Source organism: Fringilla coelebs (assembly GCF_963513975.1).
Source record: "Fringilla coelebs genome assembly, chromosome: 6".
NCBI lineage: Eukaryota > Metazoa > Chordata > Aves > Passeriformes > Fringillidae > Fringilla > Fringilla coelebs.
The window spans coordinates 22,836,957-22,858,824 of record NC_140034.1 but is presented as its reverse complement, the minus strand read 5'-3'; the positions used below and the strand labels follow the sequence as shown (position 1 = coordinate 22,858,824).

The window sequence follows — 21,868 nt, the reverse complement described above, 5'->3', positions numbered from 1 at the left end:
GGGTTTTCCTACAGAAGCAGTTCTCTAACCACTGGATGGAGCCCAAGTGCCATTCTGAAAGCTGTGCTGATGTCCCTAATGACATCAGTGCTGACACTTGTGACAAGCAAAGCAAGCTCTCATGTCAGGTTATCTCACGTATCAAAAGGAAGAAACACAAAGTGCCTGCCAGTGGGGGAAAGAAAAGGGAACTCAGTTTTGCATACTGGTGAGGATTTGATAAAGGAGGGGCACTTCCATGATTCATTTAATTCCAACTTCTTTTGATCTTGTCTCTCTGACTTTCCTCATAGAATTTCTTCCATTTTCCTCTCTAGCAGTATCATGATTTCTTTGCTCTTGGGTCTCTTTCAATTTACTTGGGTGCTTGATCCCTTTGGTCCTGCAATGAGGCCCCTAATATTCCTAACAGCTTTGTAGGCAGTAGCTAGGGCTATTAAGGAATAAACACAGCTTGTTTCAGGTAGCCCTGCAAGCAAACACAAGTGCTGCTTTCAGTAGGAAGTCCTTTCCAGTGCCTGCATGTGTACCTCATTTCTTCTACATGGATGATGGCAGTTTAGCAACAGGTGCTTCAGCTACAAGTGAAATTTCCCCTTTCTGACTGACAGGCCACACAGAGTTGGAATAATCAAGGCTTGTTTAGGAAAATGACCATGCTGAAATATTTTGGAACAGAAGTGGTACAGTGGTACAGTGTCCAGCAATGCATTTGTCGAGAAAGTGAATATTAAGTGCCTGTAGGAAGGAAGAGGATGCAGTTGGGGTGACCTTTAGAGGAGGGTAACCCAGCCCCTCTAATAGCTTAGATGTCATTTAAGGCTCTGAACGGTGGGCAGTGGTGAGATTGCACCCTGGAGCTGGAGGAAAGTTATTTAAGAGATTAAGGGGTTTTATGATTCAAGGTCTCTAGAGGTAAGTAAAGTTAAAAACCTCCTGTTTCAAGAATATGGGCTTAAACTATCCTGTATTCTCTCTATAAGAAATGACTCCTGAGAGTGCCTGGTATTAGAACCTCTAGCAATCCCTGTCTTGCAGATGGGAGTAGTAAAGTGCTCATGAATTTCTTGGTCTGGGACAGCTTGTGGGGGAAAGCTTGTGTCATTGCTTCTGTTCTCTACTCCCAATCCAGCAGTGTTGTGGTGAGTTTCAACCTGGATTTCTCTGTGACACTGCCACGTTAGGAGCAGAGCCAGACTCCTGGCTGCATGGGAGATGTCAGCCTTGCTCTGCAGCTTGCAGCCATCTGTGGATGCCCTCAGTGAAGTGAGGAGTATAGGCAGAGAGGATCAAGGCTGCCAAGTGAGGGGGCACAACTTAGAAGGAGAAGAAAGAAAAGGAAGTCTGATTAAGTTTTGTCTTGAAGTGTCTGTTTTTGGGTTTGTCCCTGCATTGATCTGCAAGGGAATGAGGCAAGTAATGGCCCCCTGGGGACCTTCAGGACTTTCCTCTCAATGTCAGCCGTCATTTTCAATCACCCTCTCCCTCCCAGCCATTAATTTTGGCCCAGGATCATGGGGACTTGTCCATCTATCACTCCTAATTGACACTAAATGATCTGTCAGTTTATTGATGAACGGCAGGAGTGGAATTGTCACAATATATTTTACTTTCTAACAACTCCTCCTGACAATTTTACCTTGTCCATCTCACTCTCCTCACATAAATCTCCATTGGCCTCTCATTCCTTCTCTTGGGCTGATCTGGTGCCAGCCACCTCCATGCCATCGGCACGCATCAAGGACATCAAGATGGCGGTAAGCTGCAATGTGCAGGCCCAGGGGTGGGTTTTTTCCTCTCTCTCCCTGCCCCCTCCTCTCTTTTTTTTTAAATAGGCTGGATGTTCCAGGAATGCTAACAAGCTCCTGTCCTCTTGTCCCTTCATGTCATTGCTGGGGTGAGCTCTCCTCGGTGTTTCTGTTTAGACTCAGTAAAGATAACTGGCAGAAAAAGAAAAGTCCCTAAAAGAAGAAGAGTCACCTGAGAATCTCTCAGTGCCCTGGCTGTCACAGGGGATTTTTATTCCTTTTAAACCTGCTTAGTGTGACTTGCAAGAATTTCCTGCAAGGGGAAAGTGTTAGACTTATGTCCGTTTATGTCTTTGCAGTGCTCAGAGGAGCATGGAAAAAGAGTTTTGCTTCTTCTTTTTCCTTTTTTCCTCCTTTTTTGCTTTTCAAGGGGTTTTTTTACCATTTTCTCTTTTTTTCTCTCTCTTATTTTTAACCTAGATTTCTGTTTAATTTTTCCCAGTTAGTGATGTTTTCTTTTTTCTGGAAAGGTACTGGGCAATGGAAGGTCTAGTAGGGTTGCAGCCTCTTGCTCCCCTAGAAATGAAACATGCATGACAAAAACAGAAGTGTGGCATTTTTGGTAATGGTCCATGTAAGCTGCTGAAGTGGCAGAGTATTCTCAGGGTGAAGTCTCTGACTTTTTTTTTATGATTGAGGACAAAGCATCTTCCTTTCTTATTCCTCTCCATCTCCAAGAAATTTCCCAGCAAATTTAGGGGATGCTATTATTGCTGTTCCAAATATTTCTATTTTAAAATAGGAAAACCTTCTTGAAGAACACTTAAAACTTCCATCCCTTTTGTATCTGTTATAGCTAAGGCTAAAAGCTTTTCTGGCCATTGTAGGTCACCTGTATGTTGGCTGTGAAGTCTAGCTTAATGCAGTTTACCTGTTGAAGGGAACCTCAGATGACTTGAGGTATTTGCTTGGCCCTATTTCCCGCTCCCCCAGCCCCCTTCCCCATAAAACTCCTCTACTATTCTCAAATTCCTAATCCAAGTTCTTAAAATATCTTCATCCAGAAGCTGTTGCTCTCAGATGACAGAACAAGATACCATTCAGTAATAAACACCTAATTCTTTCTACTGTTTTTCATATAAATGTTTTCAGTGAGGCCAGTCATAAGTGAAAGGTCTTTGAGTCTCATAATCATGGGTTTGTTCTCTATTGTGAGATTTGGAAAAAACCCAAGCAACCTTAAATACATTTTCTGTCTTCTTGAGCAGTCAGTTCTTTCCTATAACCATGAGGATCCAGAAGTGTGCTTTTTTCCTTTAAAAGGAAGCTGAAATGCTCCTGTGACCTCAAGAGTAATTTTTTTGTGAGAGTTGGGCTTTGTGCTTACTGGAAGCCAAGAACATGATGACTTGGATAGGAGCCCCTGTTCTCAGGGACCAAAGATCTGTGGTGGATACCTCTAGAAACTGCAGCACTGCTTTCTGTTTTCCCACACAGCAGGAATTTGTATTGAGTGTTGTTTTTTCTGTTGCTCAGTGGGAGCTCTGAACAGCTCCTGCTGGTCAGTTCTCTAGCAGTGAGCGAGAGGGGGAACCCTGGGAACATCTGCTTTGGGGATGATGCAGTGAGTGGGCTGAGGTTCAGGGATCCTCGGGAGCACTCTCTGGCAGCTTGTTCTTTCGTGCCAGCTCATAAAGTCCTGCTTGCCAGAGCTTTCCTCCTTTGTTGTTTCTGTTAAGTAAGCCCACATATTAGGACATGAGGAGGAGCAAAAACACTTCAGCTGGAGGTTAGGTGCCTCTCAAGTCTTTTTCAGCTGGAGCTGACTAGCAGCGGTGTCAGATGCCATCTCACAGAGTATGCAGCCATCCTCTTCCAGAGCCATGCTTTGGGGCAGTATGTTCAGCGTGCACTGAGCAGCACAAGCAGCTTGTGAAGGGCCAGAAGGTGGATGGTAGGGCCATTACAGTTTAAAACACATGTGTCTGCCCAAAACCCCGTTATAGTGCTACAGATAGCCATGCATTCCAGGGCTAGGAAGTGGAGGGCTGTGAGGTGACATCCTAAGATGAAAATAAAGGCTCATAAGCATGCTGAAATCAATGGCAAAACTTGCCTCGATTGTAGGAGATGTGAAGATTAAATTTGTAAAGGAAATCCTGGCTTTTCCTGCCACAGGCCAGGAAGAGAGGGTGGAAACTTAAAACAGATCAGAGCCCCAGAGAGGGTGCAATGGAATAGCTGAGAAGGTACTTTGTGGTGCTTTCCAGCATGGGTAGCAGTTCTAATTTACAGAAGGCCTTGGTGAATGTGTCTTTTCCTGTGCCACAGCAAACAAGCACTGACTGAGACCCACCCTTGGAGAGCCCGGAGAACTGTCAGTTAGCACTTGCGTGTCATATTGGATGTGTAACTTAGTTGTGCCTTAGGCTATTAAACAAGCTGCAACTCCTAGCTCACCGCCCACTCACTGTGGTGATGGGCACTTAAGGAACATTTGAGCAAGAAAATACGTCTTTTAAAATATTTTTTCCCCTCCTCCCTCAGGCCTAGACCTGAATTACAGTCTTTGCCGGAGAGGCAAAAGGCTTCATGCCTCCCTGTGGGCTGAGCCAAGCCGTCGGTGTTGAGGTGGGTCATGGTTTTGGATGGAAGCACTGAGGCAGAATGCTGGCTGCTGACTTGCTTCCCGGGCACCCAGCCTGTCTCTGCCCGCCCTTTGATCGCCCTGCTGTCTCCAAACAAAATGCATCTGAACATCACGACCTTCTCCTTTTTCCCTCCCGTTTCATTCTTTTAGCAAGAGGGATGCTTGGAGCGGCTTTCTGGTTCCACGTGATTCGTAGCAGTAGTTGAGGCATGCCAGGAAATAGGCCAACACGCACACACGTACACACGCACATTGCAGATGAGTTTCTCCCCCGCTGCCCTGTAAGACGAGAGCAGCCCTCGGTCCGCGCTGCCGGCGGGGCCCGGGCCTGCCCGCGCTGGGTTGGGGGCCGGCCCGGGCTCGCAGGGCCGCTCTTGCCCGGCAGGGGGCGGCCGCGGCCCGGCGATGCTGCGGCCGTGGCGGCGGCGCGGGCAGCGCGGTCCGGAGCGGGGCGGGCACAGCTGCCTGCCAGCCCGCCCGGGCGGAGCGCAGCCGGGCCGGCGAGAGGCTGCCCGCGCTCCCAGCCCTTTCTCCTGCTCCTCCGCGCCATACCGGGCCTTCCCGTCCCGCCGCTTCCGTATGCGTTTTAACAAACTGCGGTAATCCCTTCCCTTTTCTTTAGTTGTGCTGCCCGCTCTCACACCTCCCCGGGCCGCATGAGAGAACCTCCGGTGCTGCAGGGAGAACTCCTTGGAGCCTGGCTGTAGCGCGGTGTAGGATGCATGTGTCTCTGGAGCTCTCATGAGCTGTGGACATTAAAAGATTTCAAGGACGTTTTTCTCCATCCCAGTTATGTCCTCTGCTAAAATAGGTTAACGGTGTCTAATTAACCACTGCACATTGTCATGCTGCATAAAGATAGCATCCTGGCTGTTCTCTGAGCCCTGCCACTTTATCTCCATTTAGATCTCCATGGTAGTCCATTAAATGAGAAAGAAACAGTTTTAACAGAGATGATGTCTACATTGGCACTGCCTTTCACCCTTCAGCACAGAAGTTGCAGGCAGCTCAGCTGTACATCAGGGCGCCGTGTGGGAGTAAGGTCTTGGGTTTAAGGTTGAACCCATTCTCATTAATGTGGACGAAGGATTCCTCCTGGGCAGAACTGAGCAAAGGCAACACTCAAGAGAGAGATCAGATCTATATCCTCTGCCACAGGGCAAAGCTAGGAGACAAATAGGTATTCTGTACTGGGAGTGATTTACCATAGGGTTATACAAGGACTGTCAGGGTCTTTCACCCAGTTTCACAGCTATTCAATACCCTGAAATAGAGAGGGGATAAGCAGCTGTCCAAGGCCAGAGGGAATATTCTGGTATTATGATTATGTTTAGGAGTGCTGGCGGCCTCTCAGGGAAAGGGAGTTTAAAGGGAACTGTCCAGCGGATGGAGTGGCGCCATGTTCTTTGCCCCTCCAGATGCAATAGACTTGGGAACATAAAGGAAAAAACCAAATGTATCCCTGTCTCACAAAAATGGGAAGTGGCTGGTGTATAATACTGCAGATTGAATGTATTTCTGAGCACTGCTCCTGGGATGGTATTGCTTTGTTTATTCTTACTTGTGTGACTGTATCTGTAGTTCATATTCAATTGCTCATTTTGTAGGTCCTTGTTGCTGCCCTCCCTGGGCTGTGCCTGCTGCTGCAGCAGACAAAGCAGGGCAGTGCACTTCATGTTGCTGAGAACATGAGAAAAGAGTAGGAATGCTGTGTATGCTTGCTTGTCAGGTTCGTTCCATGTCTGCTTTCACTCACCACTAGAAAGCTCATGAGATTAATGAAGAGGGAGCTGTTTACCTAGACCTGATATTCCTGAAGGAGGAAATGTTGGTCTCAATGTGTAGCAATTGGCATTGGTAAATGAGACTACTCTTAGGAAAGGGTACTCCACAATCCTTAAAGAATGTGATAACATCATGAAGAAATCCTGTGATGCTGCCCATAGTACTTGGAGAGCAAAGAGAATAGCAGTTGATTGGTTCTGCAGGAATACTATCTCTGGGTAGCCCTCAGCTAAGTTTGTGGAATGGACAGAATTGAAGGTGGGGGCACCTTTTGAAGATCTATTAATGATTTCTCATGCTGCCTTGGAGGTTTTTAACATTAGGACACAAGACAGAGCTTGTCTTCTCTCTCAGAGTCACTTTGTTATGTAGATTTAGGTGCTCAGTTTTGCCAAAAAAGCAAAAGACTAGTTAAACCAAAAATGTTTTGTGATTTTTTTTCCCCCCAATCTGAAATGAGAACTCAAAAAGTAATTGGGCACCAAACAAAATGAAAGGAAGACTTATTGAAAAAAAATAGAGGAAATAGCAGGTTGCATGATATCTTCTTTGCTCAATCATTAGGGCTACGGAGAGTGTACAATTCCTTCCTGTGCTACAGAAGCTTCATACTATATTTTTGGTATAGTTTTCTACATGTGAGCTCATGAGCTGACTTGAAATGCTATTTTCATCAAATAATGCCATCCCAAATCATGTATTAACGAACATATCTAGTACAGGTGACAAGAAGCAGATGTCTCCCCTAAACAGAAGAGCAGTCAATTCTAGCTCCTGCTCCAGTGTTGGTAGTATATAAATGCTCTGTATAAACTGCTGTACTGTCAGCATGACAGACTTGCCTCACCCAGAGCCACCATTGGCACCTGTGGCACAGGGACTAAGGTGTTCTCCTGGGGGCACTCTCCATGGGGCTGTAACTTGCCCTGGGAAGAGGAAGGAATGGTCTTGTTTGATGGGAGAGTTCTAACACCTGGGCTCTGGTATTAAAGGAGCCAGTACTATGCCCCCCTCCCCGCTGATGAGTTTGTTCCCCAGATTACTGTTTTTTCTAATATATAGTGCAGCTGCTTCATAATGAAGTATTTGCTTATTGTCCTGAGTAAGTCCTTTCCTAACAACACAGAAAAGTTGAGAAAGCCTAAGTCTCACAACATAAGCAAAGCGGTCTCTGCCTCTAGGACTAACATGACTGCCTCCCCTGTGGGCCACCTGGATATCAATCATGACAGGGAGCTTAGGAAGAAGAAACAGAAATTGCTTACAGGGATGGTAGTAGTGACCTTTTCTCCTGGGAAGTATGAACATGTGGATTGTTTCATTCCTGCCTGGAGACAGGAGCAAAGATGTAAGGAGTATGAGTACTGAGAAAGAGAGTGTTACTTGGGGTTGGACAGTCATCAAGAATAACAGGATCATGCCAAGAAAATGTTAAATTGAACCCCCAGGAAATCATCTGTGCATGGCTGTGCAATGCCATAATTTGGGATGTTTCAGCATGGAAAAGGCAAGGCTATGTGGAAACCAGTTCTGTGAAGGCATAAAGGAGGAATAAAATAGGAGAAATCTTGCATCATCTTTCTACTTCTGCTTTCTCAGAGACTAAATGCCACTGGGTGGTGGTGGAGGGCTCTCTGAAGACATCTATAGACATGTATTTCTTTCTCCATAGTATCAGGAGGTTCACAAAAAGTGCTACCACTGGGGAGAAGGATGGAGCTGGACAGTTCATCCTCACTGGAAGAGTTCTTTCCCCAGTTATGTTCCATTTTTGCCTTTGAACAGAGGGTGCAGATATAGCTGAAAGCCCAGGTGCACGTGTCACCACACAGCTGCAGTTCTGATTATAGCAGTCGATATTACTGGGCTCAAGTCACTGATTCAGTGTAATCTTTAGCTTCTCACAGACTGCAGGCTCTAGTGAAAGCAGTAGAGACAAAGGGCTTTCTTCTCCTTATACCTCTTCTCTGTATAGCTAGACATCCTCTCTGCCTTACTCCTTGCTCTTAGAAGAGTAGGTTTTTCACAGGAGAGCTAGATGAAGACTGTGACTTGCTAGAACAGAAAGCAGAGGGGGAGAGGCCTGTGCCATGTCACGAAGTGCTTTGGAAAGAGCAATGCCAGGCAGTGAAGCAACTTCTCTTACATCTTGGTGCATCCTGGGACAGTGTATGTGGTAGGGGAGAGCCCCATGTATTCTTTGTCATGGTGCCCTGACTTCAGGGAATGGGAGAATATTTATTCCCAACACATAGACATGAAACTTCACTCTGCAAAATGGCCAAAGCAATCAGCGAGTGATGGAGTATCTGCTAAAAAGAAACCTGGCATTTAATTAACTTTTCAAAGTGCTGGTTCAGCAATCTCCATGTTTTACATTTTGAATATTGAACAAGCATCCCTAATCGGGACTGAATTACTTCTGGGCTCGCTGGGGTGGAGAGCAAGGGAGCTGCCATTTGCCAGCGCCTCCCCGCCATGTTCTTATTATGAACTCCTGTTAACTCAGCCTGATCAACCCTGATTTTTTGCCATAACTGCATGTCTGACTTGAGCTTGGCCAGCTCAGGTGGGACTCCTAACCTGAAAGGCAACCAGTAAGTCTTTATGCACAACCATGGGGAGGAAAAAACTGTTGATCTCTCAGGAGTAGGTAGACAAAGAATAGCACCTTCTTCACTCTTTAATGTGCTAACCTCTCTACTCAGGTATGGCCAGCTTTACCTGCAGCTGATGGCAAAAGGGATAAAAAAGTATCTGAGAAACTAAAGAACCAGGGAGTATGGTTCTTGCCATATCTGGGCATGGCTGTCTTTTGTGCTCCAAGGGGTTTTGTTTCAGTCTGTTGCTCTCAGGGCCTTCTTGATACGCTGACGTAATAGTCACTCAGAACTCTTTAAAGTGTGATGTGTTACATCAGACCTGATGCGGGAACTGTTTTGCACAATAACAATCATATGGGGAAGGGTGAAGTTTTTAATTTTCTCTAGCCTTTTCTAAACATAAGCCATCCTTGTCTTGCAGGTCAGGAAGAAAGCATGCAGAAGAAGTAGAAGAGTAAGTTCCCATTGTTGCTGAGACTACTTCCACAACTTTTACATCTGATCTGATCATCTGACCAGTGCACCAAGATCTGAAAGCTGGGAAGGATGCAGAGCCTGTCAGGAATTCATATCATGTGTCCTAGGATGGGGCAGGGCTAGTCATTCTATAGATCCCTGGATATGGAGTAGATGATGGCTCTGTCACTCCCATAAAATAAAAAGAAGGAAAATGAGAAAGCCACTGCTTTGCTCCCAGACCCACCCCAGGCCCTACTGTCTTCAGCCTAGGGGTTTGTCTTAGGTACATCTTGCTTAAGCTGAGATTCTGCTGAGCCCAGCATTGAAGGGTATGGAAGATCAGTCTTCCATGAGGGCTAAGCATACTTGGAGACTCTCTCCTTGACAGCATACTTGGAAACTCTTCTTCTTTGAAGTTTGTGGGGAGTAAGGGGGCACAACAAGACGTTTTTCTGGGCTTGCAATTGAAATTCTTCCTTGTGCTTTGCTGCAGCCATCGTCTCAGACAGCAGAGCCTGGAGGCATCAGATGATGGAGGAGGTAAGGTCCTTGACTGCAAGAAGTGCCTTCATGTGTGTCTAGGGGCTCTCCAGTAAAGTGAGCAGAGGCATCTTGTAAGAAATTGCAAAGAAATTAACCACTCTGGGGGTAAACAAATGTAGGAGCTGCTTTGGGCTCCCCAGAGGAATGAGGGAGAAAGAATAAAGGAGATGGAGAAGGAGGATGAGGAAGTGAACTTGCAGTCTAACTCTGGTTCTTTGTGAACACAGAATTATAGAGGACCCTTGGAAAGCAGGAAAGTGGCAGGGATGCACTTTTCTCTGTAATTACGTCCATGGAGAATAGTGGACTGGGAAAAATGAGAGCTAAAAGCACAATAAAAGGTTAAGAATGGGGAAAGCTCTCCTCTGGTTTAGGTGGTAGTAGGCTCTGCTTAAAGCATCTGTTATCTTTTGTAGCAATATCCTTGTTTCCTGGGGTTTCTGTTGTGATGGAATTCTTAATTTAAAAAATCTGCTTGCCCTAATCCAAGATCATAGATCATAAGCTAAACATAAACACTATGGGTAATCCTATCTCATCCCTGTACAGGCTGCTATGAAATCTACTGGACTCCTGATTTAGTGCTAGTTTTCTTTATAGTGTATATTACCTGCTCTTCTAGGACTGCATGAGTCAAGAGAAATCTCAGGAAAAATCCACAGTATGAATTTCAAGACAAGCACTAGACAACTGTGGGGAGCATAGAAATTCATGAAAGCCTCTAGGACATACCTCAGTTTTCAAGGGCTAAGAATTTTCTACAGTGTGTAAAAAGTTGCATCTGTAAAATATCACCAAGCGACAGAAAAATTATCTGGAGTCACAAAGGATCAGACATCAGTATGGTTAATGAGATTAAATGAAGACTTATTTGAGTCTTCCAGACAGATTAAGCATTGCAACATATGACTGCCAGAAGTGGCACCTTTATAGCATTGGCATCTTCAGAACAAACTAGATTTTCCCCCTGGGAAGTTCCTTGGGCTTCTTAAATTTCTGTGTATGTCACTGAGGCTAGTAGTCTGTTCTGAACAGCTCTGTTTGCATATGTGCTGTCCTTTTTGTTGAACCTTGGTCATGCACTTGGACTATGACTATCTTTGCTAACCAGGCATAAAAATGCTTGCCACATGTTTGTTTGTAGCATGTGACTTTCAGCACTCCAAGACCTTGGGTAACAAATATAGAATAGAATTGATGCAGAGTGTGATATGAAGACATATTGAATCCTAACAGACTTCACTTATTTATCTGTGTCTAACCTGTGATTAGCAGCTGAATTTGGACTGTTTGCAAGCTGGCATTTGGCTTTGGCTTAAATGTATGCATTAGAAGAGAGATAAAAGTATGGTTCCTACCCAGGCAGCTTCTGGTAGAAATTTTCTGGGTTGTGGATCTAATTTGTGTATAGAAAAATCTCTAAATGGATGGTGCATTGCATTGTTGTGTTCCTATTTTGACAGGGAGATTAGGCAAACTGTTCTGGGAGAAGAATTTTCCATGTGGGCTCAGCAATTGAAGTGAAGAAAAGTGACATATAAACAAACTCCAGAACATGAATAAAATTACTTTTTTGAATAAGCAGAGAGATACAAATAACTGCCTAGTTTGAAGGCAGGGAGTAGCATGCAGTGGCTGTGGCTGTGCAGTTAATTGAGCTTTTCAGCCTCCCCTTTGTATAGAACTGAACTTGAGTTTGTGTCCTTAACTGGAACAGTAAAGCTCAGATTCTAAACAAACAAAAATCAAGACATTGGTGTATGGATCCCCAAGGATGGGTCACGGTTATTTTGTGCTGCATAATGTCTTAGCTTGTACACCTTAATATGAACAGGCGCGGTTGCGTAATGATTGCTGCTGTCAACCAATACATTTGGATCGCCTTCCTTTAACCTATTAAAAAGCTGAGCTGTACCATTCCATTAACATTGTTTGTCCCCCATCCAACCTTTTCATTAGAAGAATGAAGGACAAAACCATATGCCCTTAAAAAGGTGTTCTTGTGAATTTGAAATGTGCTCAGTTGTGATTGTTTATATATCACCAACTACCAGAGGCTCCGAGTTTGGAGTCCATTTGAGAATGTGTTAAAAAAGTACAGGGGCTGTAGAGAACCCAGTTTGGCAGGTGGAAGGTGGAGGGAAGTTTGTACAGCCAAGTGGAGACTTCTGGGCTTGACAGGCCTTGTAGTTTTAGAAATAAAAGTAGAATTCTTCACTGCTCCTGGCCTGTGTATGAAATAGCATCTGATTCCTTATCTCTGTGGGAGTCTGGGGGAGAAGGATGGACACTTCTCAGGCTGTGTGGAAGGGGTGAAACAGTATGGGAGGTGGTAAGTGGGTGGACCAGACAGGGACATGCGTGGAATAATCTGCAGTTTCAGCCATTCATTATGGTTGCACAGGGAAACCCAGAAGGTGGAAGACGGTTTTGAAAAAGTGCAGTGTCTCTCCAAAAGTAGCTCTGGATTATCTAGTTGATAGCTAGGTTGATTTCCTACAGCAGCCACTGCGATCTTAGTGCCGACCCTCCTGAGCACATGCTGGTACTCATGAGAACTCAGGCACAGCAAATGGATAATGCCCCTGTTAGTGGGTGTGTGCCCACTGGACCTTGTCATGGGGGACCAGGTCCTCTGCATGGTGAGAAACCTGCTTTAGCAGGATTTAATGCATCATGCTTGAGGAATAATAAACCTTCACAAGCAACACAAAAGTGTTTAATTCCTAAAGGACAGGCCTAGTTAAGTCACTTTCGGCCAGGGGCAATTGGGGGCTTAATGCTTTGTATGTAGCAATCTGTGCAATCTGAGAGAGAGGAGTTTGAGGGTAATTGCTCAATTTTCTGTCCATGTCAACAGGGAAAATGAGCAGCAGTGGCTGAGCTCTGTATGGCAGGGAAACTGCTTGAGATGGGAGATGTGAGACCCTCTGTGGAATTTAAAAGGTGCTATCTGCAGTACACTGCTTCCTTTTTTGTAGCAGTTAAGAGCTTCTGCCACGTGCAGACTATCCTTTGTCATGAGGTGGGAGGGAAGATGAGACAACCAAGCTGAAGCTGAAGGGCTTTATCCTTCCTTTACTCCTTTCTCCAGCAGGGCATAGAGGGCTTTGCTTGTGTGTCTCTTTCTGGCACAGAGCTGGATAGGGATTTTTCCTGTCAGGGCAAGAAATGCTAACATTCCTCCCCCGCCTCAGCAATCTGACTTGTCCTTTGGCTAGGAGTTTCTTTGTTGTTCCTTTCTTGTCCACCAGTTCTGCACTGCTGTGTTATATTCCCCCTGATGTCTTTCTCCGTACTACTTTGCCCTTGGATTTTTCTCCTCAGCACTATATGGGAACTTACTAGCTAAGATTGTTATCCCTCTCCCAGGTATTCCAACATAGACTATTGCCCCACCATCAGAAGTCCCTTTCTGCTTTCTCTCTGGGATGCATCTCTTGGGATGCATAGCTCCTAGAAAAGGGCTTTTCTTGGAGGACTGGGATGTGATGTGTAATTTTCTGTCTGCAGGAACAACAGCTTGTTATTTTGAAGCAGATAGTGTGTGTGAATGAGACAGCTGATTGAAATGAAAGCCTGACTATGCTACATAGACAACTGGAACCTGACCTGCAGGTGAGGAAACCTGCCAGGAGACAGTCACTAGATCTGTGCCCTCAAGGCAAAACCCCTTCCTGCCTGCTGGGAAGCCTCTTCAAGGAAGCAGAGCTGATGATTAGACCTTTCTATGCAATGTCAAACCTCTAGAAGGACTTACCCTTCTGGCATGTGCCAGCAGCTCCTTTGCATTTGAACAGGATGAGAGTCCAGACTTTGAACAACAGAGGGGAAGTAGGCAGATGCCATGGTCCCCAATCCTTCTGGGTAGTGATATCTGTCAGGTGGGAGATCTGAAATTCACAGCCATAAAATAGCCAACATTTCTTGAGAGCTGCATGCAAATATACACCAAGGATGATATTGCTCCAACGAGCTGAGAATAGAGCACAGTGAGGATTATTGTTGGCTCTATCATTCCTGATCAATTTTGCTAGTTCCTTCCCTGGTGAACTGCTGTTTCTACAGAGCACACCAGATGCTGGTGGATTCCAGAGGCCATGAGCTGCAAGGCCAGATGCAGTGGCTGAGCATGAGGGTAAGAGAGGGCAGAATCTGCAGGAACAGTCAAGGATATGGCAAGTGGGTACTTCACAGGCTCAGAAGGCAGTGTTGGAGTGATTTGGGGAGAGCTAAATGGATGAAAAGTTGTGAGCATCAGTGAAATGGAGACAGAGTGAAAGACATGCTGTTTTGGAAGTGGTATGAATGGGCTGAATAGAAGGTTTTGGGGCAGAGAGTGTCAGTGGTTATTGGGTCTCTGTGACTCTGCATTTTGACTTCATGTGTGGCTCTGTCAGCACACCACAGCTCTACCCTTTGCTGCTCCCCCACCCAATGCACTACTCTGAGTCTCTGTGCAAGGTCACTGAAGGGCAGGCTTGGCCCAGCCTGATGGTTTCCACTGAGCTGTTGGTCCAGGCCAGTTTGAACTCCTCCAATAATTGCTGGCATTGTGATCTAGAGCCTGTGGTGCTGTAGGAAAGCTCTCTTGAGAGCCACAGTGGGCAGGGGAGATCAGAGACTATGTCCTGAGAGACTAAGGTTCTATTTGAAGCAACAGACCACTGGCCAAGGGTCAGTGGGCTCCTTAATTACAAGGGAGCACACACAGCTTGTTGAGGGCTGAAAATGACAGTCTGGGGAAGCGTCTTCCGTTGCTAAATTCTGCAATATGGTGGATACACAGTCATATTGGGTCTGTGATTGCTGAGTCCATAAATGTGTTTGACGGACTTGGTTTACCTAAAATACCCTTTAAGAAAAGCTCTTGAAAGATGATTACAGAATTGAGACACCATCATTTAAAACTGCCTGAGGCAAACTCCTTTGAAAATTGCAGCAGTGGAGGGACAGAGAGAGAACCGCGTAGCCCTTGATTGTAGTGTCGTTCCCTCAGGACCCGTCCCCCCTCCTCCTCAGTTTCTCATCTGATATGAGAGAAAGCAGCAGTAAGATTCCTCATCTGTCTTATGAAAATCCGATTCTGAGTGGCTCTGATCAAACCCAGCTGGCTGTCAGCAGCGGTGGCCTTGTGTGGAGGGAGGGAGGCTTCTGAGGAGTTGCTGGATGTGGAGGTGTCATGGGTGCTGCCGATCAAAGAGGCATTTTTTAATAAATATATATAAGAAAAAAATAAAAAACCGAAGGATTTAGCATAAAAGAAATGTAGTTTGTCTTGTTTTTCCAGTGTAACATGAAGAGGATGAAATAGAATCAGGCATGCCTGCTCCTGAGCATACTTCCACAGGAGCATCCTGAGAAGCTGCTTTCCCTGCCCCAGTAATGCTCTAATGCAAAGTCCCTTATCTCCAGTGTCGTTGAAGAGGGTTTTGTGTTTCTGAGTTCACTAGACCCTCTCAGGACACCTCATACTTCTCATCTGATGCCCCACTACCTTCTGAGTATGTTTTAGCAGGGAAGTAGTGCAAAGAAACAGGGAACAGCCTTTGAAAAGAGGAAAACACATGTTATGTTACTGGAAAGAAGGGCAGGTGTAGTGCTCTGTCAGGGGGCTGTTGGTAAGACTAGGAGCTGTATTACCACTCTAAATGCTGATAACCTCAGGAGCATGGTGGACTCCAAGTCCTGGGCCTGGCCTCCAGTCTCTCCTGTCTTCTGCTGCTGCTGAAGAAACCCATGCATTAAGAGATTCCTCACCTTTAAAGCCGTCAGGGTCTGCTTCTACTTTTTGCATAATACAAGCCATGCACTATTGCTGTGGAGCCCTGCACTGAGCCCAGCGACTCATCTGACAGGGCTGTTCTGTGCCTCTCCACACACTTCAAATGACTGAAACTGGGCAGAACCTTTGTGTCAGCAGCATCCTTGGGAAGCAGCAGAAATGCCTGATGCCTGTCCCCTGCAATATGAACACACCACACTACAGAGGCAAGTAGAATGTCACCCCCCAGCCAGTCATCCGTCTAGCTGAGATGCAATATTATGCAAGGTAAATGTATTACGCAAGGCTGTAGGGCCAGTACTGAATCTGCTGTATGACCTTCCCTGGATCCTGTGACTCCTCTGGCACATGCCCACAGGGTGACTTTTCACATCAACTTGGCCAGGTTGTGCTGTTACCATCCTGTTCTCAGAAGGAGGCTTTGGGACATGGGACTCTCAGGTTATCTTCTGTTTATCTCAGCTTTTGAGACAGTGCCCTGGTAGCTGTGGTAATATCTGCTTTTCACTCTACTGTTTTCATCTCCCTTCTGGTTGATCAGGCAGGTACGCTGCTCCATGTTGGACTACTAGTAGGGCAATTTCAGTCAGGGAAAGACATCCCTATGAAATTAATGTCCCAGCATCCAAAGAAGCATCCTTTATTCTCTCCATTTGCCTGCTGCTCTCCTGAGAAAGCTTCCAAGAGGCTTCAAGCTTGTTTGTGTGTTCAGCAGAAGCTGTGTCCCTTGTTCTTTATGGTTTTTTGACGATTTTTTTTGCCTGTTGCTTGCTTTCCACTTTTTTACTTCTTTTTTTTTTTTTTTAAATTCTCCATTCTTCCACTTAGAAAAATTATTTATTGCATTGAGATGCACTAATTAAAGCCGTTTTCTGGTATTTGGTTACTGAAGTGTTTGATGTCTCTCTGACAAGACCATGAAATGCACAGAGTGTCCACAGGGACAGAATTTGCTGAACACGGTGCTTTGTAAATGAGGGGACACAGTGTCGCAGCAGCTCATGAATATGAAACGCCCATGATGCTACCTCAGTGGACTTGGGAACACAGATGAATCCTGTCATGTGCTAAATGAGACCAATTTCTTTCACTTAACTTCATCTTCAATCAGACCTTCCATTTGCCTGTTTAAAATTCCCCAAACGTGATACAGAAGGTAACAGCATTCAGTAAAACAAAGTTTTGCAGCAGCAGAGATATTGTCATTATTTCAGTTTTAGGTTTTATGAGCAAGCAACATAAAATAAAGTTAGTTTCATTTTTATGCCTGCTTGGTGGTAGGAGACTGCCAACTCCAGAAGCCACTGCCCTCTTTGTGCTCTCTGGATATGGTGGTGTGTGCACAGGGAGGGCAGCACCGTACCCACCACATGAGTGTCCATTCTGAATGGCCTTTGAAACACTGACCCAGCTGGGAAGTGGATCAGACTGTGTGAGATGGAGTCTTCTTTGTTTATGGGTGCCAGGATGGGGGCTCAGGGTACTCTTAAAGCACCTTGGGAAATAAGCAGCACGCTCTGACGAACTGTAGCCTGAACTGGAACATGGTTTCTAGATGCAGCTTTGCCAGTGATTTATTGTGTGACCTGGAAGAGGTTCTATCTGTCCCTATCTATGTGCCATCTTGTATCTAGCAGACAACTTAGTTCTTTGGGACAAGAACCAGATCTTACTGGGAGTTTACAGGATTTTAAGAGATCCAGCCTGCAGGTGTTTCTACTAAACCAAAAATCAGCCCTGCTTAGGAGAGGAGGTGCAGTTTACCAACTTTCAGGAGCAGATGGGTATTGGATTGGTACAGATTCTCCCATTTCCTGCTTGTTGCTTTCTGTGGTTGTCTTCTTTGCCTGACAGTATATTATTTGCTAAGAGGTAAAAAAGGTGATGTTTAGCACATGTACTTTATTATGAACACATAAAGCCCTCCTTTCTCTATGACTTGAAAAGCTGCTCTTCCTTGCTTGTTGTTTGACTGTCTGCATGTAGCATGGATTGCCTTCACTCTTTCTTCTCCATCTTCTCCTCCTCCCATTCACACACTTCTGTCTTATGGCATTGGTGCCTTGCCATAACTTAGTCATTAAGCTCTTTTTGTGTAAGACCTAGCTAAGTTCAGCTGTTCAAATAAAATATTATTCTTAATTATATACTGGGATTTAGATCTTCTGGGACAATCAGTTTTGTGCCGTGACTTAATTCCCCAATTAGCCAGCATTTGTTACTGGAATCTCCTGCCCCACCATAACTTCCATATGAGTAAGCTCATTTTGATTTCATTCTTTGTTCACTTGTTCATAACCATCTGGGAGGTGGAGGGGAGTTTGCATTTGTCATCTAGTATGTGGTGCTCCCTCATCTTTGCACAAGCCATTTGTTCATGTCATTGTTCACTACATTGACCTGGTATCTGTGAAGGTGTGTCCTTTTTTGTAGTAATTTTTGAGGTTCGCCTACATAGGCATGAGAGCCTGGCCACTAAAGTATGTGTCAAAGTTCTGCATCAGAAGCACAGGTTTATGGAAGATTGTCTGAAACCCCCACACTGAAGAGATGAGGAAAAATGTGGGTCACAGAGCAAAGCACACAGAGTGGGGGTTTGTCATACGAGTGTGTAGTTGGAAAAAACTACAGTGCGAGATTGGGAGGACATGGTCCTGTGAACATTTCTGCATGTACTAATGTTATATGTAAAGACTCCCTGCAGCTAGTGGGAGTATTAAAAGTAGAGCATATGCCTACTCTCCTGCAGCATAACAGCCCGTACTGTGCTATTCCCCCTGCAGCTGACACTGTGCCACAACTTAGCTGTGTTACCAGAGCTTATAGGAGAAAAAGATGTGAGTCTCAAGAAGAGTGACAAAAACAATTAAGAGGCTGAGAATCAGTGGGGGTAAGGTTGGGTCCTTGGTGATAAGTGAGAGCTGAGACACTTTGCAAACTGTAAAGAGAGAAGGGAGAGGGATTGTGCTGAAGTGGCACCATGGGAATTGGCAGAGGGAAGAGGTAGTTATGAGTAACAAGACCCAAATATTTCAGGAATTATTTGTCCCTGATAGCAGTTAGCCCAGGGACCTGATATTTTTTTAAAATCTGAGACATTTCTGTACTATTTCCTGTCAGTCTCATAGTTCTAAAGGGCATTGCTTCTGCCTAGAAATGGGCAAGGCATCTGCACTTTGCAGTAGGAACAAGCGTGCACTGGCCTTTGTTGGAGGGGCTGGCAGGGGCCTCCAGAGCTTTTTCAGCTCTTCTGTCTGAAATATTTTCGAAGTGTCTATAAAATCTTGGAGCCTTGAATTTCTTTTGGAAAGAATTTCCAAGTGATCGCCTGAATTTTGCTAATACAGAGTGGAGGTTGTGCTCTGCAAGGGGTTTAGAAATCTCTTCATGGAATTCACTGCAATGAGATAAAATCAGCACTAGAGAACCCAGGAGTCTTTGTGAACCTGCAAAATGGAAGTAACATCACTGACCAGGGCCCTAAGTTTACAGCTTTTTCTTGTGAAAAAAGATATCAACAGAAACAAAAGAGAACTGGCAAGAGTAGACTGCTGAAATAGCTGCCAAAATGAGCACTGAGTGAAGAAATTCAGTTTCCTGCAAACACCTTTTACATTTCTGCTGTCAAAAATGGATAAGGCTCTGACATTCTCCTGCTCTGTGGGTGAAGACAGTTCTGTTCCCAGCTAGTTTTTAATTTACTTGTGCTTGCTGAGAAATGTTCATAGTCTCATCATAAAAGGATAAATTAGTTCAGGAGAGGTTAAACGGTTTCTTGTTCCTACGCTCATTTTCCTGAACTTAACAGGGCACCTCTGCAGAGAGCTTCATTCCCTGCCTTGGACCAGTCTGTTCCCTCCATGGTCCTTGTTGCTTATATACTGGGACTTTCTCCCGCATTATCCCTGAGATATTACCAGCTGCCTCCACGTGTTGGTCTGTCTGCTCCTGGAGATGCTTTTGTCCCATAAGTGCATGTTGCTACAAGTTTTACCAAGAGCTGGGAGCCTCTGCAGGGAAGAGCCAGCAGGTTAGCAGCTTCTACCAAGTATTGTCCTCACAAGCAGAGGTGGGGAGTTCTGCCCCAACTTCCCAGCGATGCACAGGTGAGACATTCCTTGCACTTGCCTCTTCTGCCTTACGGACAGCCTAGGGGCTGTTGCTGCAGTTTCCCTTTAAATGTCTTTGGGAAGTTTGCTGCAGTTGGAGAACCTCTTCACAGGCACCTGCTCCTTGGGAGCAAGAAGGCACAGCTCTGCTGAGGCCGGCCAAGCTGTCACTCCTCTTGCCGCGGCCGTGGTCGTGACAGCCCCTGTCCCGCTCAGCCTTCCTCCAGGCAACCAATTAGCGAGAAATCCCACTGTGTGGCCAGCTCCGGAGGGCCACTGCGCCAGGGCCCGGCTGACCCGTGCCCTGCTGCAGCTGGGCCAGGGCCGCCTCCTGGCCAGCGAGCGGGGGCACACGGCGGACGTGCCTGCGCAGTCTGACAGGCGGCCGGACTAGGGGCTTCTCGGGAAGAGCCTGCCCACAGTCCTCGGCACCATGGGTGGGAATGTCTCTCCAGCTCCTGAATATTCATCTCAGCCTGGGCTGAAAAACGGGGCAAAGCCAGGCTCAGCTGCCTGCTGCCATCCAGCAGTAGCGTTGCTGCGCTGCCGGCAGAGCTGGGAGCAGGCTGCTCATTCTAGTGCTGAAGAGGCCAGCTCTGCCTGCTTACTGGGCAGGTGAAACCTTTTCCCTGAGCCAAACCAGCTTCTCCATGGTTTGAAGGCTCAGGGTCTCTGGAGAGCCTTTGTGGCCTTGAGTCTTTAAAGGAGCTCTGTTTTACTCTGGTGTACTCTGTTCTTGCTTTGTGCCTCCAGTTACTTTCCCTTCTCTTTCTCCTTTTTTTGCACTAACTTTTTGCAGTTCTTTATCAAATGACAGACTGTGCAATGCTTTCAGGGCCTTGCTTCTTTAGTAGGATGCAAAGCACACTCAGTTCTTCCTCCTATCCTCAATTCTTTTGTTTCTAGCATCCTTTTTAGTTGGAGTAGCCGTTGTCCTTGTGCTGGGAATACCCAGTGACCTTCACCCATTCCAGTATGACACTGGAAGTCATGAAAAAGGTTTGTGAGGGTACAACAAGACATGTGTTCCTTAGTGTTTGTATCTGCTAGACCATCAGCACGTCCTTCCTGAGGAAGGTCACAGGCCTCTGCACAGCCTAAGACCCCAACAGCAGATCCTTCAACATACAGTTTTCTGTGGATTCTCTCAGTTTCTGCCCCATGTTTAATTTTTAACAGATTCTAGGTGACTGGTGTCTGAATAAATGACACATGACAAGCAAATTCTTGTCAGTTCATGATGGCAACATAGGCAGCAAGGTTTAGTACAGGTGGCTTCTTTCAGCTTCAAGGTTGTGTTCAGAGGCATAGTCCATGGCCTATAGAGTCCTAGATTAATCTATTCCTCTTGCAAGATTTCTTGTGACCTCAGACTTCAATGTTTTATTGCCTTGTTTAAATATTAAACAATGTATTTTTAATTATTGCTAAATAACCGTTTTGTGTTTCCTTCTAATAAGAAACAGGGTGCTTCATATCTGTGAAGCAAGGGAACCTTTGTCTTCAGTGAGAGGAGAGCACAACACTCCCCACTTACTGCTGCTGCTTTCTCTTGCTGCAGACATTCCTGTGATCCCTGATTTGGAGGATGTCCAGGAGGAAGATCTGGCCATGCAAGTGGCAGCTCCCCCCAGGTAAGAGCGCTGCCAGGTGCTCTTGAGGCTCTCATCAGCAGTGCAAACTGGCTAGTGAAATTAAACCCATCTTACTCATGCTCTTTGGATGTCAGCAGCAGTGCTGTTCAGCAGGATTTGGTGTGGTCTTTTGTGACAGTAGTGCTGCAAGCTGAACAGTAAAAAATTCTTGTTTCCTATTACGCAGAGAAAGCAATTACTGCCTATTCTCTCTTTATAAAAAAACCCTACATTAGAATAACGTATTTGAGGTTGCAAAATCAGACTCTCAGAAGTAGGAAATTTCTTGATTTAAGGTTGCCTGCATAACTCCAAATGTCTCCAATGCACATGCATTATCACGCACACTTTAATTTTGATGGTCTTCGGCTGCTTTGCCCTCCACAGGATATCCTTCTTACTTAAGTGTATAGTTAATTTGCAAAGTACAGTCCTGTTGTTTGAAGGGGATGTTGCAGTAGCCTTGGAGTCAGCTCAAGGGAGACCAGAAAGTTTTAAGAAATGAAAGGTTTTGGAGTTTTGTCTTAAACATACCAGGAAAGTCTTCTTTCC

General features: G+C 45.5%; 1 protein-coding gene across 1 annotated transcript in view; it reads left to right on the top strand.

Moving 5' to 3' along the window:
• Window positions 1-21,868, top strand: part of IFT43 (intraflagellar transport 43) — a 43,086-nt gene that overhangs the window by 18,643 nt on the left and 2,575 nt on the right. Inside the window, exons 4-6 of the mRNA XM_084207505.1 lie at window positions 9,208-9,240; window positions 9,739-9,785; window positions 21,244-21,316. Of these exons, the coding sequence (XP_084063631.1) occupies window positions 9,208-9,240; window positions 9,739-9,785; window positions 21,244-21,316 (153 nt within the window). The remainder of the gene's footprint in view (window positions 1-9,207; window positions 9,241-9,738; window positions 9,786-21,243; window positions 21,317-21,868) is intronic.